Raw genomic sequence first — 20,060 nt, forward strand, 5'->3', positions numbered from 1 at the left:
ACTCACAATATCATCCGCAAACATCATAGTCCGGACTCCTGTCTGACCTCGTCCGTCAACCATCACCACTGCAAACCGGAAAGGGTATAGAGTTGATCCTTGATGCAGTCCAACCTCCACCTTGAACCGGTCTGTCATTCCTACTGCACACTTCACTGCTGTCACACTGTATTCATACATGTCCTACACCACCCTCAAATACTTCTTAGACACACCTGACTTCCTCAAACAGTACCACAACTCCTCTCTCGGTACCAGCACACTCCTTCTCCATTCCTCAGGCATCCTCTCACCTTCAAAAATCTTGTTGAACACCCTGGTAGAAAACTCCACTGCCATCTCTCCGAAACATTTCCATGCTTCTACTCTCACTTCCTCCTTACTAATCCTATCCCCTTCCTGCTTCACCATCTATACATTATAATGCAAATAATTCTTTTTAACGACACAAATTTTTTTAAATGCGTGATTAATACAGCGCACATTTCTGTTTGACAATTTTAATAAACAATAAATAAATATATGAGAGAAAATTAAAACATCTAATGCAACACACATTTATTCAAAACATCCTTTCTTTACTCAGATATAAAAAATAAAACCTCCACTGAAAACTATTTTTCAATGACTAAACATTTGTTTTACTGATGCGCCAAGTCTCAGAACGGTCACCAAAATCCGCCATGATGCACACATACGGCAATTAAAACCGTACGTGTAGAAATATAGCAAAAGTTCCGTTTGGTGTCCTTATGATTTATCTATTTTTAAACACCCTAATTTCTTTAAAACATTTACAAGTATATTTTGTATTCCTGCTTTTTGTTGAGCACGGTTTCACTAATAATAAACGCGTAATAAAAAAAATAAAAGTAATAATAAAAGCATTCATTTTTGTCCATGCCTATGTTGATTATTAATTTAAGGTACATTTGCATAAAAATTTGCAAGTAAGTTGTGATTACTCAATCGCAATATATTATATATAATATATATATATATATATATATATATATATATATATATATATATATATATATATATATATATATATATCTTCTTCTTCTTCTTCTTTCGGCTGCTCCCATTAGGGGTCGCCACAGCGGATCATCCGTCTCCATACCACCCTGTCCTCTATATCTGCCTCTTTTACACCAACTACCTGCATGTCTTCCCTCACCACATCCATGAACCTCCTCCTTGGCCTTCCTCTTTTCCTCCTACCTGGTGGCTCCATCTTCAGCATTTTTCTACCAATATAATTCATGTCCCTTCTCTGCACATGTCCAAACCATCTCAATCTCGCCTCCCTCACCTTGTCACCAAAACATCCTACATGTGCTGTCCCTCTAATAAACTCATTTCTAATCTTGTCCATCGTCGTCACTCCCAATGAAAACCTTAACATCTTCAGCTCTGCTACCTCCAGCTCCACCTCCTGTCTTTTACTCAATGCCACTGTCTCTAATCCATACAACATCGCAGGTCTCACCACAGTCCTATAAACTTTCCCTTTTATTCTTGCAGATACTCTTCTATCACAAATCACTCCTGTCACTCTTCTCCACCCACTCCACCCTGCCTGCACTCTTTTCTTTACTTCCCTAACACACTCTCCATTACTTTGCACTGTTGACCCCAGGTACCTGAACTCCTCCACCTTCTCCACCTCTTCTCCCTGCAACCGCATCACTCCACTGCCCTCCCTCTCATTCACACACATGTACTCTGTCTTACTCCTACTGACTTTCATTCCCCTTCTCTCCAGCGCATATCTCCACCTCTCCAGGCTCTTCTCAACCTGCTCTCTACTCTCACCACAAATCACAATATCATCTGCAAACATCATAGTCCAGGGAGACTCCTGTCTGACCTCGTCCGTCAACCTGTCCATCACCACTGCAAACAGGAAAGGGCTCAGGGCCGATCCTTGATGCAGTCCAACCTTCACCCTGAACCAGTCTGTCGTACCTACTGCACACTTTACTGCCGTCACACTGTCCTCATACATGTCCTGCACCACCCTCACATACTTCTCTGACACACCTGACTTCCTCATACAATACCACAACTCCTCTCTCGGCACCCTGTCGTATGCTTTCTCTAAATCCACAAATACACAATGCAGCTCCTTCTGTCCTTCTCTATACTTCTCCATCAACATCCTTAAAGCAAATAAGGCATCTGTGGTGCTCTTCCTCGGCATGAAACCATACTGTTGCTCACAGATGGTCACCTCTTCTCTCAACCTGGCTTCCACTACTCTTTCCCATAACTTCATGGTGTGACTGATCAACTTAATTCCCCTGTAGTTACTGCAGGTCTGCACATCTCCCCTATGCTTAAAGATCGGTACCAGCACACTCCTTCTCCATTCCTCAGGCATCCTCTCCCCTTCCAGAATCCTGTTAAACAATCTGGTTAAAAACTCCACTGCCATCTCTCCTAAACATCTCAACGCTTCTACCGGTATGTCATCTGGTCCAACCGACTTTCCATTCTTCATCCTCTTAATCGCTGCTCTCACTTCCTCCTTACTAATCCTATCTACATCCTGCTTCACCAACTCCACATCCTCCAACCTTCTCTCTCTCTGATTTTCCTCATTCATCAGCTGCTCAAAATATTCCCTCCATCTTCTCAACACACTCTCCTCACTAGTCAACACATTTCCCTCTCCATCCTTTATTGCTCTAACTTGCAGTACATCCTTCCCAGCTCGGTCCCTCTGCTTGGCCAATCGGTATAAATCCTTTTCTCCTTCCTTAGTGTCCAACCTCTTATACAGTTCCTCATATGCCTTTTCCTTGGCTTTCGCCACATCCCTTTTAACCTGCTGCCGCATCTCCTTGTACTCCTGCCTACTTTTCTCATCACTCTGTCGATCCCACTTCTGTTTTGCCAACCTCTTTCCCCTAATGCTCTCCTGCACTTCCTCATTCCACCACCACGTCTCCTTGTCTTGCTTTCTATTTCCAGATGTTACACCAAGTACTTTTCTAGCTGCCTCCCTCATCACTCCTGCAGTAGTTGCCCAATCATCCGGCACCTCTTCACCACCACCGAGCCCCTGTCTGACCTCTTCCCTGAACCTCACACTACACTCTTCCTCCTTCAGTTTCCACCATCTTATTCTTCTTTCAAACCTTACTTTCCTCCTCTTCTTCTTCGCCTCCAAAACCATCCTACAGACCACCATCCGATGCTGTCTAGCTACACTGTCCCCCGCCAACACCTTACAGTCTCCAATCTCCTTCAGGTTGCATCTCCTACACAGAAGATAATCCACCTGTGTGCACCTTCCTCCACTCTTATACGTCACCCTATGATCCTCCTTCTTCTTAAAATAAGTGTTCACCACTGCCATTTCCATCCTTTTAGCAAAATCTACCACCATCTGCCCTTCCACATTCCTCTCCTTAAAACCATACCTACCCATCACCTCCTCATCACCTCTGTTCCCTTCACCTACATGCCCATTAAAGTCTGCCCCAATCACCAATCGTTCTTTCCTAGGTACACCATCTACCACTTCATCTAATTCACTCCAGAATCTTTCTTTCTCCTCCATCTCACAGCCAACTTGTGGAGCATAGGCACTGATGACATTTATCATCATCCCTTCAACTTCCACCTTCACGATCATCACCCTATCAGAAACTCTCTTCACCTCCACTACACTCTTACTGTACGCTTCCTTCAGAATCACCCCTACACCATTTCTCTTCCCATCCACACCATGATAAAACAGTTTAAACCCACCTCCAATGTTCCTGGCCTTACTCCCGTTCCACTTGGTCTCCTGAACACACAACACATCTACCTTTCTCCTCTCCATCATATCAGCTACCTCTCTCCCTTTACCCGTCATAGTACCAACATTTAAAGTACCAACCCGAACCTCTACTCTCCTACACTGCTCCTTTTCCTGCCGTCTCTGTAGACGTCTTCCTCCTCTCCTTCTCCTCCTTCGGCCAACAGTAGCCCAATTTCCACCGGTACCCTGTCGGCTAACGATACCTGTGGCGGTCGTTGTTAACCCGGGCCTCGACCGATCCGGTATGAAATTCTCATTTGTGATCCGCATATTTGATTTGGCACATGTTTAACGCTGGATGCCCTTCCTAACGCAACCCTCCCCATTTACCCGGGCTTGGGACCGGCACTAAGAGTACACTGGCTTGTGCCCCCCTAATGGCTGGGTTATATATATATATATATATATATATATATATATATATATATATATATATATATATATATATATATATATATATATATATATATATATATATATATAAAACTGCTCAGTTGTAGAAATTAGAGGATTGAAAGTCACTCTTTCAGCATCTGCCAAATGCATAAATGTGAATGTAAATGTGAGCAATCAAATTCATAATCCAGCAATTAAATTCTAAGATCTGACATCCAGTTTAAAATGTTTTGTTTAACAAATTTGATTTAATGATCATTAGGAACATCCTTAAAGAAGTGACTGGGTTCCAGCTAATGCCAAAAAATGAGGAAAAAATAAGATGTCTCTCTCTCTCTCTCTCTCTCTCTCTCTCTCTCTCTCTCTCTCTCTCTCTCTCTCTCTCTCTCTTTTTCTCGCTCGCTCTCTCGCTTTCGCTCGCTCTCTTGCTTTCTTTCACTTTTTACGGTTTCAGCCTCTCTAACTGTGAAGCCTCCTACACTCCTCTGTGCCAATGACGCACTTATATAAGCACACAGTGTATATATAAATAGATGTTTTTTTTTTTCCCTTGCAAAGCAGTCTTTGCTAGGAGCTGATGTGTGAATCCAGAATGACAGTTCCACATGTCTGGTTGCTCGTGTTTGTTCTGGTGCATGTGGAGATTGTGGATTCTCTTCCCAGAGGCAGAAGAGACCAGTCTGACTGCAGCAGAGCTTCTATGGGTGACTCATTCTGCAGTGTGTGTGTGTGTGTGTGTGTGTGTGTGTGTGTGTGTGTGTGTGTGTGTGTGTTAGGCCTGCGATAGGGCTCCTGTAATTGTCACTAGTGTGTCTCAGCATGGTGCCAGAAAGAAGCAAGCAAGTAAGTACGAATATGAAGAGGATTGCTGTGATAGAGAAGAAGCCAGTGTTGTTAAAAAGAAATTTAATTCCCAAAATCATGCCTCACCTTGGGTTTCTTAAAATTTGTCTACTCTCCCTACAATAATGCTGTAATGCCGTAATTTTACGAAGACCCCTTTACATAAAATTCCCTGCTTACAAAGGTACAGATTAACAACTAGCGTGATTTAATGGCAACCTCTACTTTTAATGCTTCATTTATGATTACTCATCATCTTCCTATCTGAGCCCTGCCACATATTCAACAGTCAAGTCATGCGTTTTGAATGTAATGTGGAAAAATAAATATACAGGTCTCTGAAAAAAAAAGCGAGTCTCTGTTGTGATGAGGTGCACTCTGCTCAATAATTTACACAGCTGTATGTAAATGTATAAGCCACAACAAAGGCTTTGCTACAGAAGCTGCCATTGCTCATGGTTTGAATTCTAGTGTCATCAGGGTTTTTATTCATACCTTTATCTTCACTGCTACTTGGTTCAGTCTGCAGAATCACTTGTCGGTCTGCATCCAGACCACAGTCCAACAATACTGTGTTTACTGGAAAGTGTGCGCTGTGCGAGGACCTTCTGCACTGTGCTCAGTGTTTCTTTTTGACAGGATATAACCTGTAATTATCAGAAGGTTATGAGTAAAAGCTTGTTTGGGTCGGGTTGTTTTGCTCAAAATACTGAGCTTTTTTTTTCCGCTATTTCTTTTCTAAACCTAACTCATCCGGTTGTACAATGGTGGTGTTGCTGCTCTAAGTCCCCATCTCAATCCTGAGTTAAGGTGATTGTCAATGTGATCATTCTCATATTCTTCCAACGTATGTAGGAAGTTCCTCCAGGTTTTCCCATTTTGCTTCCTGCCTCCTAAAAAAAGTTCCCAGCTCCTGTTTTTTTTTTTTTCCCAGGTCAGCTTTAAAGACCTTCAAAAAAGTTTCAGATTAACGAATTCATAAACTTATGAGGTTGATGTGATGTACGATGGGGAGGTGGTAGCTTAGTGGTTAAGGTTCAAAGTTCAAATCCCAGCACCAACAAGCTGCCACTGATGGGCCCTTGGGCAAGGCCCTTAACTCTTAACTGCTCGGTTGTAAGTCGCTCTAAATTAAGCAAATATGTACAAAAATATAGATTTTAATGGTATAAACGCTTTAATTTCCTTATCATTTTAATGCTGCATATATTATTTTATTATTGCATTTATTATGTTTTTATTTTAACCAGTAATTGGTTCATGTTTTGAGTGCATGGGGGGGGGGGGTACACTTTTAATCTGCTGTTCTTTCTGAAGGATGGTAGCAGTGTACATTTATCAGTTTCTTTATGTTTGCGTTCAATAAAGGAGACGCACTATTTAACAAAATCACCTGTTTTTATCCGCTGCTCAGCTTCATTTGCAGAGGAGCCTGATGTTTCATTGTAATGTTCCTGACTCCCTCTTAATAGCCTGCATTGAGGGGGGAAAAGGCTGTTTTGTTTTTTTTTTCTTTCTCCTCCTAACAGCACAGTCATCTCCTCTACTCTTTTGTATCAGGGAGTGCAGACATCCTTAATCTCAGAAGCAGAACAATGAAGTGCAGGTTCAGATGAGGGCAGTGTGAATTGCACTTGGGCATCGGAGAGTCACGTTTTTTCTACTAAGAATTTAGCAGGTGGATGTGAGTTGGTGTTGCAGATGCTGCAGGGTACACTGGATTTAACGAAACAGAAATTCATTTTTGGGAGAAACGACAATACTTTGTATTGAGATTTAATCAGCTAGCTCTGATCAATCTGTAAACTTTGTAGGTGGAAAAAGCTTTTATATCAACAATCTGCTTTAGACAGTTATGTGAAATATGGAAAACCATGGTTGAACATCCTGTACTGTGCAATTCAGTTTAAATGATTTCGAGATGTATTGCTGATCTAAAAGAATCCTGTATGGTAACATAGGCATAAGTATAGTGAAGCCTTATGACTAGGGCTGCAGATATCGTTTATTTTAGTGATAGAGTATTCACCACATCGATTAATCGAGTAATCAAGTACTTTTTTCTTTTTTAACAATATTTAATGTACAAAAGAAAATAAGACAATTTGTTTCCTTTTTAGAAAAGTATAATTTTTATTGCTGAAATTGCATATAAGAATACAGTGCAGCCAGAAAGTATTCACAGCGCTTCACTTTTTCTACATTTTGTTATGATACAGCCTTATTCCAAAATGGATTTAATTTATTATATTCTTCAAAATTCTACAAACAATACCCCATAATGACAACGTGAAACAACAGTGTGCAAGAGTGCAAATTTATAAAACAATAAATAAATAAATAAATAAATGAATAAATAAATACTGTAAATGTGAAAACGAAATTCCTTTAGTGCGTTTAATTGCCATATTACATCAAAATGCAAATACAAATATATGAATAAAAAACTATTCAAAAAGGTAAACGCACTGTTCTGTGTTTTCTTTGTTTTAGTTTATAATCCCAAATTTTGAAAATGTCGTTTCTTCTGAATCTTCTCCTCGCCCCGCGCTGTTTTCTTCCCGTTACTTTGTTTTTCATTCTGCAGCATCTTATGTGTTTACCTGTCCAGAGTTTACTGGGTGGTGCATCAGTAATAATGGTCCGTGGGGAAACAGTGCTCTGTGTGTAGTTAAATGAACTAAACGAAGCATCGAGGCAAATCATTTGCTCACTTGTATTAAAATTACTCGAGTCATCCGAGGAATCGCTTCAGCCTTACGTTTGCCATCTTATGTTCATGTTGCCAGTAGTTAAAGCTTCATAACATTTTTGAAAGAAACCACTATCTGTCCTTTTCTGCATACAGAAGTTTTTTTTTGTCATTTCAACCATATAAAGTTTGCAGACTGCAAAGTGAAAAAAACATTGAACATTGAGCTGCACGAGACAACACAGAACTAACTAAGACATATGCAGATCCACACATAGGACTCCATAAAGAACATTACATTAAAAACAGTAAGAACATGTGATTGGCAAGGGAACAGATTGACAAAGATGCCATCCCTCCTTCCTATAGAGCCTGGCCAATTTGGTTGCTTTTTGCTCAAGGCCACAGATGGCTGTTTCATCTCCTGATGATAGGACAAACACTTTGTCTGTTGTTCCAATTGGGAGCCTTAGGAAAAATGGATGGTTTTTCATGTTGCTAAAAATGCAGACAGATGATATGCATTATATTATGAACTGAATTTGCCCCATACTTTACAAATGACCAGGCATATGAATGGATTATATATTGCAAATGTGTGGTGGCTTGGGCATGAATATTTTACCCAAAATGTAAATGTTTTTTCCCCCCATATCTCCAGACAATACTGTATAAATATAAAATTTCCATTTCTAATGTGGTCAAAGTAAAAACATGAACTACTCTGTCAATTTAAAGCCACTTTGTGTGAAGAGCCCATAATAATAAGACTAATCCAGAGCAGGTTGAGTGTGCCTAAGGGTTGAGAGTACCTAATACAGAATGTGAAGAGTGTTTCAATTACAGCATGGCTAAACTCCGAGCACCTGCAATCCACCTCTCTCGAGAGGGAGTGTGAGCACACAAGCCTACAGAGAAACACATCAAGGCTGCTGTGTTTGTTTGCTGCACTCCCTCCTCATGTCTTCCTGATGAAAAGCATAGCCTTTGTGTTGTTCTTTATTCCTTGCTTCTTTTTTTTTTCCCCTCCTCCCCCAGATTCTTTCTCTCTATGTATCTGGAAGCCCCAAACGATTTGCACCGGCCTTGTTATTTTGCTCTTTTAGACCAGTATATAGTGGATATGATCAGGTTAACAGATCACTAAACCCTGTTCTTCTGTGTGACTTGGCCAGGTTATTATTATGGATTACATTTTGCTGAATTGCTTATCTGTTCTGTATTATTTTAGAAGTAAACCAAAAGTCAACATGTTGTTGATTAATAGTTAAACCATGCTATACTCAGCCAGATCACATCTTGTAGTGCAGCAGGCGGTGAGCAAGGGAATGAGAAGAGCGTGCTTTTTTTTTTTTTTTTTTAGTATGGTCCAACACTGGAGCCTATAACGTTTACCCCCAAATTAAGCCTTTTGTTTTGCAAGTCCGTAAGAAATAGCGTTTTATTTTTTTATTTTTTGTGGGTTGATTAAGCTACATGTCCACCAGGCAATTATGAATAAAAAACGAATAGCCTGGCCAAGGAATCTGTTTGTACAGTGCTACCAGGCCACTCATTTGGTTTTGTCCACTGCTGATTATATTAGTCCCTATATAAACCACTGCACGCCTGCGAACTGCAGAAATGCTCTAGCAGGATGGGAAATCTGTCTATTGTGTATTCTTTTCTGCACATCCAGTCAGGTCTGTGTGTGCATTTTAATACAGCGTACAACGCTATCGAATTTGTGTCCTTTCGACGCAAAGTGCAAAATCAAACGTTATATTTTGATCTATTTTGCAAGTGCCTTGCAACCCCCGAATTTGCAGTACATCATAATGGACCCCCATTTCCACTTGCCTTGACTTTTTTATGTTCTGTCTCAGAGACTGCAGCTGCTTTCGCCCATTTCCCTGCCAGTCGTTTTCAGCTTCATTTCCCACCCTAATGAAGATTTAAAGGCACCGGGGCTGTGGAGAGAACCAGAGAGACGCGTTAGAGGAGGAGGCACAGGGAGAAGCTGAGCAGGACACAAATCTCAGGGCTCAGAGGGATGCAGGGAGAATATACTTGAGATGGGAAAAGAATAAGCAAAAAAATAGAAGGGAGACAGTAAAAGCAGACAGAGGAAAGAGTGTAGTCTGGGAAACTGGAAATATAATAGAAGTAGGTTGTTTCATTTCCATACTGTTGATGCTGGATGGCAGTGATCTAGTAAAGCCTGTGCATTATCTCATAGGAACAGTATTTGTCCAACCCTTTTAAGTGTGCTCACCCTCTCCTTTCTAATCATGGCTTCATTTTCTGTCCCGTCTTGTTAACCAGGGCACAAAGAACTGGCGGGCAGCCGTCGACTTAACTGGCAGACTACTGACTGCTCACGGCCAAGGCTACGGCAAGAGCGGCCAGCCGAGCACAAACACCACCGACACGCTGCAGGTGAGCACAACACTTCAGCTCCCTGTGATATTCAGGTGCAGCATAACATGTACTACAGCCAGATTGGAGACCCTGTGAAATAATCACTTACTACAGTGCCAGTTTGTTACTGAAACCGGAGGGAAAATAGAAGCTGAATGATAGTGTTTTGCGCGCGCGTGCGTGCGTGCGTGCGTGCGTGCGTGTGAACAGATTACATATTTCAGAATTTAAGTTGTGCATTAGACAAGAAATTCAAAGCTCAAATCCCAACACTAGCACTACCATCTGTGGCCTGACTAACTTGTTTAAAAGCATTACTCATCATTCATAATACATGTTTTAATAACGTATAAATAAATAAAGAAATGCAGATTTCACGGTTCTGTTCGGAAGAAATGTAAAACACAAACTAGTTTGTCGTTTTTTATTAACGCAGTTTATTATAATTAACATTTGTGAACATCGACAGTTTATATATTCTGCTTGGTTTAAATAATACATAAAATTATATTTTCTAAAAATACAATTTTGAAAAAATAAAAGAGAATGATTCAAATCAGAGCAATACACATTTTATTATATTGATTACATTGTGTATTTAATTGACACAAATGAAATCGATTAAATAAATAGAAAATGAAATAGTTTACATTTATTAGACCCCATTTGGGTAGTGTGTGTGTGTGTGTGTGTGTGTGTGTGTGTGTGTGTGTGTGTGTGTGTGTGTGTGTGTGTGTGTGTGTGTGTTTGCATTTAATATTTAATTTTCTAAAGATATGATCTTATTGCAGCATACTGTAACAAATTAATTCCTTCCATTCTTCATTCATTTACTCCTTCCATATACTGAATTGTCAGGATTTTCTCCTTTTAAAAGAAGTTATTAAAGCTGGACATAAAACGCTAATGAATCCGTATCAAGTGACAGTCTTAAACACGGACATGCCCACGATTTCAAGCATGTGCAATAACAAATTGTATTTCAGCACACAAAAAATAGTATTTCCGGTAAGAAGTGAGTAGCCACAGTGACACTGCACTAACTCTATTTAGTTTTTTGCATGCCCCTGGCATTGTTTTGTATGTTTTCAAGTTTAATAGCAGTACAGAAAATGTGCCTAAAGTGCGAGGCGGAGACTAAACTTGATACGTTCCTGAGGGAACTCAGATTTTAACTATGTTAGCACATAAAAAGCATTGCATTCGGATTGCAATGTACCGAACTTGAAAGCCCTGTATCGAGAAAGTTGTTGAGTTGTACCCTTAGTAAGAACTCCTGGTGTCTGTGATCTGACTGTGGGTGGGAATTCATTAAATTGGGGAGAAACTTGAAGTGAATATTTTTTGTGAATTAGTATAGTGTTTTAATTCTGGTATCTGATGTTGAATTTTTAATATTAAGATGAGTAACAACATATCTCTACTCTGGCTCTCTGCACACACACACACACACACACACACACACACACACACACACACACATTGCCTGCCTTGTCAGCTATATCAAAGCATTCCACCTCTCTGATGTCTGACCTCCAGTGGCACACATACGTTCCACTCTGCTGACTCTCTCTGTGATAATGGAAAGCCAGTGACTTTCATTATGAAAGTTCTAGCCCTATAGGCTACAGAAAACACATTAGCATAATGGGTTCAATTAAGTCTTAAGATACGTCTAACTTTGATGCACCATGTCTGTTTGTTGTTTCTAATATTGGATCTTTAAAGACTGCAGGACTATTAGAAGTGCAGATTGTTTTATGGGAAGTTCAGAAAGGTGCTAGAACTTCGAGAATCATCCTTTATTAATTGTTTTACTTGTTTTTAACGAATCCCCTGTGTTTTTTTGCAGTTATGGTTTGTACGTCTGGCTCTGTTGGTTAAGCTCAACCTCTTCCAAAACGCAGAGCTGGAGTTCGAGCCGTTCGGTCACTTGGATCAGCCGGACCTGTACTACGAGTACTATCCCACAGCCTACCCTGGAAGACGAGGTAGCATCTTTACTGACTAAATGCATCTTTTTGAACTTGTACAATGAAAAAGCTCATTCATTTGTAGCAAAAGGAGGATTGAGACAGTGTTAAAAAGGAGCTCCTAGATAAAGAGTGCCCATTTATTAAAAGAATGGCTTGAGCAGTTTGCTCACACCAGAGTGCAGAGGAGGCTTTGAAAGCCTTTTTAACTGGCTGAGGCAAAGCGTGAAAGAGACATTAATGGAATTATAATGTGTTTGAAGGTATGCATGTAAGACATGCATAATACAGGAACTGAATTGGGTTTTGTCATAGCCACAGGCCATTTAGTCTCTCTGAGCATTAGTGTTTGTATTTTTCTGCTTTCAAGGTTACACTTCACTGATTAGAGCAATAGAAATCCAGAGCAAAGAAAAAGACTGCTTTATGTGTGGCTTTTCTTTTAAATAAAACGAGTCCAATCATAGGAAGATAATACTTATTCTCATGTTACTGATGTCTTTTAGTTTTATAGAAACAATTATCGTGTAGAGGCACGTAGGGCTAAACCTTGTCCACTGTTGCGCTGGGCTCTGTGTCGCTGACGCATCTGAAGAGGCAGGCAGTCAGTGGAGCCATTAATCTTGTCAAAGAGCTGCCTGATCAAATTCAGCCACACAAACTGGACAGAGAGATAGAGAAAGAAGAAAATTGGAAAAAGCAAGAGGTGAAAGTAATCAAGGATTAATTATCCGTATCTTATTAACAATCACAGATTTTTGGCTTTGTCAGTTTGATTGGGTTAGATTAAGCCTCAGATATCATTCTTTTGGCGCTTTTGTATGTTTAAAGTTTAGTCGATTGCATACGAAGGTAAAATGTTAATGTGCTTATTTAGAGTCAATTGTGTATAATTAGTCACATAAGTACACGTTGTACTATATATCGTTTTATGTTTAATATTATTCCATTTCCATTTTAGAAAATGAGCCTTCAAGTTCATTAGTCAGAATGTTCACATGTTAGAGATTGTATAGACTTGGCAACTAATACTGAGAACGTCAATTAGACGGGTGTAATTAAAAAAGCAGTAACGAGGCAATTAAAGACAAAGAAAGTAAGTTGTGTGTTGATTCCACATGATATCCTAGACAAAATAAAATCTTTATCTTTTTTTTATTTTTTTTAATAGAAAATAATTATTGTTATACCACAATACCAGATCTAAAGTGTTTCGTGATTTCATGTGTGTTCTATGACAGTAAATGGTAATATAAATTATTTCACTATATACACAGAACAGAAATAACATTAAAACCACCTGCCAAATAGTATATACATATAACAATTTTCTACAGTTGTAAATGTATTGTACGTATCCCATATTGTATATTTTTATATTGTCTCGTATAAAAACAAATATATTAACATCGTATATTTATATATATATATATATATATATATATATATATATATATATATATATATATATATATATATATATATATATCATCACCAAACCTCGTGTCTACGTTCCGCGCTAGCGTGAGGGAACATAACTCTCCCATACCAGTAGGTAGCAATAGTGTATATTTAGCATCCAAATAGGGAAAGCCGGGAAGCAAGCAAAAAAGCAAGCAGTGTTACACCTGCCGTAATCATAACTAACGGATTCCTGTAGCTTTTTTCAGTCATGTTTGCAAAGTTACAAAGACAAGAGCAACAAACATGTTCTGTTTTTTTTCCACACGTTTCTTCCCCCATGAGAATCATTTGCATTATGGTAGGATGCATTGTCCAGTGTCATTAGAGAATACCATCATCATGAAGAGGTGTTCCTGGTCTGCAGCAATGTTTAGATAAGTTGTGCTTCAAATGACCTATGACCTTGTTTGCTGGTTCACCAGCTGTCCTTAGACCACTTTTGGCTTTTAAATAAAGAATCTGCTCTATTTGGTGCCAGATACCTCAGCACATCTTCTGAGGTCTTGTGGAGTCCATGCCTCAGTGGAGGTTGTTTTGGGGGCAAAAGAGGGGACTAACATGACTGATCAGTGTACTTGCTTAATAAAAGTTAATATATCATTTTGACATTTATTTGAAAAGACTATAGAACCCAGCCAGTGCACTCTTAGTGCCGGTCCTTGTTGGCTGAAGAAGGAGAAGGAGAGGAGGAAGACGTCTACAGAGACAGCAGGAAAAGGAGAAGTGTAGGAGAGTGGAGGTTCGGGTTGGTACTTTAAATGTGGGAACTATGACTGGAAAAGGGAGATAGATAGCTATGATGGAGAGTAGAAAGGTAGACATGTGTGTTCATGTGGTCAGAAGACCAAGTGGAAAGGGAGTAAGGAACATTGGAGGGGGCTTCAAACTGTTCTATCATGGTGTGGATGGAAAGAGAAATGGTGTAGGGGTGATCCTGAAGGAAGAGTACAGTAAGTTCAGTAAGAGTACACTAAGGAAGAAGAAAAGGATTTATACCGATTGGCTAGACAGAGGGACCGAGCTGGGAAGGATGTGCTGCAAGTTGGAGCAATAAAAGATGGAAATGTGTTGACTAGTGAAGAGAGTGTTGAGAAGATGGAGGGAGTATTTTGAGCAGCTGATGAATGAGGAAAATGAGAGACGGGGGGGGGGGGTTGGATTGGTGTGGAGATGGTGAAAAAGCAGGAAGTGGATAGGATTAGTAAGGAGGATGTGAGAGCAGCGATTAAGAGGATGAAGAGTGGAAAGTCGGTAGGACCAGATGACATACCGCTAGAAGCAAGGAGATGTTAAGTAGAGATGGCAGTGGAGTTTTTAACCAGATTGTTTAACAAGATTCTGGAAGGTGAGCGGATGCCTGAAGAATGTAGAAGGAGTGTGCTGGTACCGTAAGGGAATAAGGGAGATGTGCAGACCTGCAGTAACTACAGGGGAATTAAGTTGATCAGTCACACCATGAAGTTATGGGAAAGAGTAGTGGAAGCCAGGCTAAGAGAAGAGGTGACCATTTGTGAGCACCAACAGTGTGGTTTCATGCCGAGGAAGAGCACCACAGACATGTGTCTCCCTGGACTATGATGTTTGCGGGTGATATTGTGATTTGGTGAGAGTAGGAAGCAGGTTAAGAAGAGCCTGGAGAGGTGGAGATGCGCTGGAGAGAAGGGGAATGAAAGTCAGTAGGAGTAAGACAGAGTACATGTGTGTGAATGAGAGAGAGGGCAGTGGAGTGGTGCGGTTGCAGGAAGAAGAGGTGGAGAAGGTGGAGGAGTTCAGGTACCTGGGGTCAACAGTGCAAAGTAATGGAGAGTGTGTTAGAGAAGTGAAGAAAAGAGTGCATGCAGGGTGGAGTGGGTGGAGAAGAGTTACAGGAGTGATTTGTGATAGAAGAGTGTCTGCAAGAGTGAAAGGGAAAGTTTACATAACTATGGTAAAACCTGCGATGTTGTATGGTTTAGAGACTTGAGTAAAAGACAATAGGTGGAGCTGGAGGTAGCAAAGCTGAAGATGGTTAGGTTTTCATTGGGAGTGACGAGGATGGACAGGATTAGAAATGAGTTTTTTAGAGGGACAGCGCATGTAGGACTTTTGGAGACAAGGTGAGGGAGGCGAGATTAAGATGGTTTGGACATGTACAGAGGGGACATGGGGTATATCGGTAGGAGAATGCTGAGGATGAAGCCACCAAGAAGGAGGAAAAGAGGAAGACCAAGAAGGAGGTTCGTGGATGTGGTGAGGGAAGGTATGCAGGTAGTTGGTGTGAAAGAGGCAGATGTAGAGGACAGGGGGTTATGGAGACTGATGATCTGCTGTGGTGACCCCTAATGGGAGCAGCCGAAAGAATAAGATTTGAAATGACTAGATTTATTTTGTATGTTATGATTATATAAGAGTAAAAGCATATGATTTGAAGCATTATCCAGTGTCCATTAAAAAGAATGAGCATAGTCGTTGTGTTTGTTCTCTACTTGACTGTGCTTTGTTTATTGTTGTTCAGGTTCGATGGTGCCGTTCTCAATGCGTGTGCTGCATGCTGAACTGCCTCAGTACTTAAACAAGCCCCAGGAGTCTCTGGACCGCCTGCACAGCATGAAAAGCATCTGTCAGAAAGTGAGAGAGTCTAAAACTTTTCGATCACAATGTCTGTGCTGTAATTATCCTGCCCTGAAACTCTGGTGCTCTGTGAACAGATCCTGGCTAACCTGGAGGAAGGAATGGCTGAGGACGGGAGCATGATGACTCTAACACAGGAAAACAGACAAGGTAGACATGCTCAGTTTAACACCCGATTAACTTTTACACATTACGTAGTTTAGATTAGATATTGCGTTATTTATGGGCCAGTTTGAACATTCTGTTTTAAAAGTGATTTCCTAAGAATTCTTTATTAATTATTCACCTAAAAAACAGAAACTGGATTACATTATAGTAGAGTTTAAATGATTGAGAGACATTGTAAATCTGGGGAGGTTTTTTTTTCCCTCATTTCAACTCGACAATAAGAACATATTTCAAATATTTCACACCAAAAAGGTGAACGTTTAGAAAGGGTTTTGGACAAACTTGTCGGACAAACCTCGAGTGCACAGTGTCGTCAAAGAAAAAAAGGATAATAAAAAAAAATAAAAAAAACTCTGAAATCATGTAGCTATTTCAAATATTGTCATTTTGCACCCAAAATGTTGTCAGTAATATAATTTGTAATGCAAATAGTTTAAATGAATTAGAAAATATTGTAAAATAAGCATTTTACTTTTTTTATGCCATGATTTTTCTTTTTCCCTAAAGATTAATGTAAATTTTATGTTCCTTTTTTTGCATATGTATCACTATGGGCTTTTTAACATACAAATAGCTCTAAGCATCATTGAAAGTTTTTTTTTTTTTTTTTTTTTTTTGGATACATATCCTAAAATTTCTAATATATTTATCTTCAGTAAGTGATTTATCCAGATCAGGGTATAGTAGTTCCCGAGCCTATATTGAAAACAGTAGGTGTGAGGTTGGAATACACCCTGGAGGTACTTACTGGGGCAAATCAGTGAAGCCAGTCTACCTTACCAGCATGTGTGGAGAATCTGTAGGAAACGGATTATTTTAGTAATCGAGTATTCTACTGGTTATTTTAACGATTATTCGAGTAATCTGATAAGAAGTACCTTTTCTTTATTGAAAAGCAACACTAAATATACAAGGGAAAATAAGACGGGTCTCTTAAAATGAACAAGTAATTTGTTTCCTTTTAAGAAAAATTCGCATTTTATTGCTGAAATTTCATACACACCCATTTAGTGCATTTATTTGCCATATTACATAAAAATACAAAGATATAAATAAAAAATCTTAAATGAAAATATATTTCAGATTACAAAAAAATAATAATAATAAAAGTAAACGCACTGTATGGTGTTTTCTTTGTGTTTTAATTTTAAATAATCTCAAACTATGGAAGCTTGTGGTATTTTTCTTTGGCCTAAATCCTATATAAGCCAGTTTCTGCCACCTTAAAATTTTTTGCCTAATCCTGACTTTCTTTTCCTCGCAATTTTGACTTTTTTCTCGTAATTCTGACTTAATTCCTCGTAATTCTGATGCCATTCCTCGCAATTCTGACGCCATTCCTCGCAATTACGATGCCATTCCTCGCAATTCCGACTTCATTTCTCGCAACTCAGACGCCATTTCTCGCAACTCAGACGCCATTTCTCGCAACTCAGACGCCATTCCTCGCGATTCCGACGCCATTCCTCGCAATTCCGACTTCATTCCTCGCGATTCCGACTTCATTCCTCGCGATTCCGACTTCATTCCTCGCAATTCCGACTTCATTCCTCGCAATTCCGACTTCATTTCTTGCAATTCTGACTTTATTTTTTGTAAACATCCAACATTTCTGGTGCATCCACCGGTAACCACGTTGTCTCCTCCAGAGCAGATTGTTAGACAGAGTTCTCTCCAGGGATCAGAGGCTTAGTTTGATAATATGCAATTCTACTGATTGTAGAACATTTCATTTTCAATATATAAAGCTTTGTAGAGGGGGTTACACTGCCTGATATTCTCGGAATTGTGAGAAAAAGAAAAACTTAATCTTTTCTTTGCCCCTCTCTGTTTTTACAGCGAGGATTACAGCATGGAGCATCAGTCTGTCATATTTGTTCGTGGTTTGTTTCAGTATCAGAGCACAAAGTTGATACTTCGCTAAATCTTACATATTAACTCTCACGCCAAGTGTTTCGATGCCGGTTGTGGCAAATGGAGACAAATTGTGTGTATGCACAGATTGTATGGAGGGGACTGCAGTGTTTGATGCCAGCTCCCACACGGACGGCCCACTTGTCCTTCCCTGCTCACTTATCGCTCCCATCACCTGTGTTCCTGCTGAAGAGTGTATTAGCCTTTACATCAGACATACACACGTCTCTAGAGGAGCTGCCGAGTACTGACAGCCCAGTTGCTTCATGCCATTTCTCCCCATCTGCTGCCCTTGACCTTATTCCTTAGCTTATATAGCATGGCAGCTCAGCACTAATGCTCGCCTCTCAACACATGACCACCTGCCCTATGTTCAGTGTCTAAGGATAAAGATTGAAGTTTGAACTCCTAGTGTAAGAGAAGCTAATTTCCTTTGCCAAAGCTCTGGTAAACAAGAAGATTCAAAAAGGTGTTGTTTGAAGAAAGATCATTTAATAAAGTTGCTTCGAGCCCGAACCTATATTTAATCTTTATAAGCACAGTAATACTCAGTCAGCTGCGGAACTCCTTGAATTTGGTGCTCATCACTTTATGACAAACGGAACATGTTCCAGCATTCGTCGCATTGTCAGATGTCGACCCGGACTCTCGCGATGTTGGCTCATGAACAGTGCCATAGTCCCTCCAAAGTGTTTCACTGTGCTTTGTGGGCATTTTAAGCCTAATACCATGGGTCTTAAAGTGGTTAAAAATGCCTTTTTACATTCTCTATATTCCTTGTACAATATCTGACAAAAGTGAGTACACCCTTCACATTTCAGCAAACCTTTTAGTATATCTTCTCAAAGGATTTAACTTGGATATATTTTAGAGTAGACAATGTGCAGCTTTTATTTTTTATTTACAGATACAGCTATTATTGTCTAAACAGCTGGCAACAAATGTGAGTACACCCTAAGTGTCAAAACTGTGTGTAAAAGTGTCAATATTTTGTGTGAGCACCATTTTTTTTCAGCGCTGCCTTAATCCTCCTGGGCATGGAGATCACCAGAGCTGCACAGGTTGTTGTCCCTTTAGAAGATATACAAAAATGGTTGCTGAAATGTCAGGGGTGTACTCTCTTTTGTGAGATACTGTACATTAAAGTACTGCATTAATAAAAAAAGTTTGGTAGTTCCGGAACTAATTACCGAGTACAGCGGTATTAATGTAAAAGGGTCAATTTACCATGTCTGAACATTTATATTTTATTATTTAACTATTTGTAATGCACATTATATATAAGTCCAATTTTTTTTGTTTGTTTGTTTAACTTCCAATCTGTGTATCGAAAGGCAAAAGGATGAAGAATGCACATTTTATTTCTCTGGTAATGTTTATTACAATGGACCCGATCTTCGAAGGAAGGAAGGAAGGAAGGAATGAAAGAATGAAGAAAGGAATGAAGGAAGGAAGGAAGGAAGGAAGGAAGGAAGGAAGGAAGGAAGGAAGGAAGGAAGGAAGGAAGGAATGAAAGAAGGAAGGAAGGAAGGAAGGAAGGAAGGAAGGAAGGAAGGAAGGAAGGAAGGAAGGAAGAAAGGAAGGAAGGAAGAAATGAAAGAATGAATGAATGAATGAAGGAATGAAGGAAGGAAGGAATGAATGAAGGAATGAAGGAATGAATGAATGAATGAATCCTGTCCATGTTGTCCATAGACATACACAATGTTATTTGTAGTAAAATCTTTGCCTGCTAGGATTTTCTTGTTTGCAACACTGGCAGGTATACACACAGATGCTGAGA

At 39.7% G+C, this 20,060-nt stretch overlaps 1 protein-coding gene across 1 annotated transcript in view; it reads left to right on the top strand.

The window, feature by feature from the left end:
- Window positions 1–20,060, top strand: part of trappc12 (trafficking protein particle complex subunit 12) — a 34,424-nt gene that overhangs the window by 6,917 nt on the left and 7,447 nt on the right. Inside the window, exons 4-7 of the mRNA XM_083543926.1 lie at window positions 10,053–10,166; window positions 12,001–12,139; window positions 16,080–16,192; window positions 16,273–16,345. Of these exons, the coding sequence (XP_083400052.1) occupies window positions 10,053–10,166; window positions 12,001–12,139; window positions 16,080–16,192; window positions 16,273–16,345 (439 nt within the window). The remainder of the gene's footprint in view (window positions 1–10,052; window positions 10,167–12,000; window positions 12,140–16,079; window positions 16,193–16,272; window positions 16,346–20,060) is intronic.

Source organism: Silurus aristotelis (genome assembly GCF_946808225.1).
Source record: "Silurus aristotelis genome assembly, chromosome: 6".
Classification (NCBI taxonomy): Eukaryota; Metazoa; Chordata; class Actinopteri; order Siluriformes; family Siluridae; genus Silurus; species Silurus aristotelis.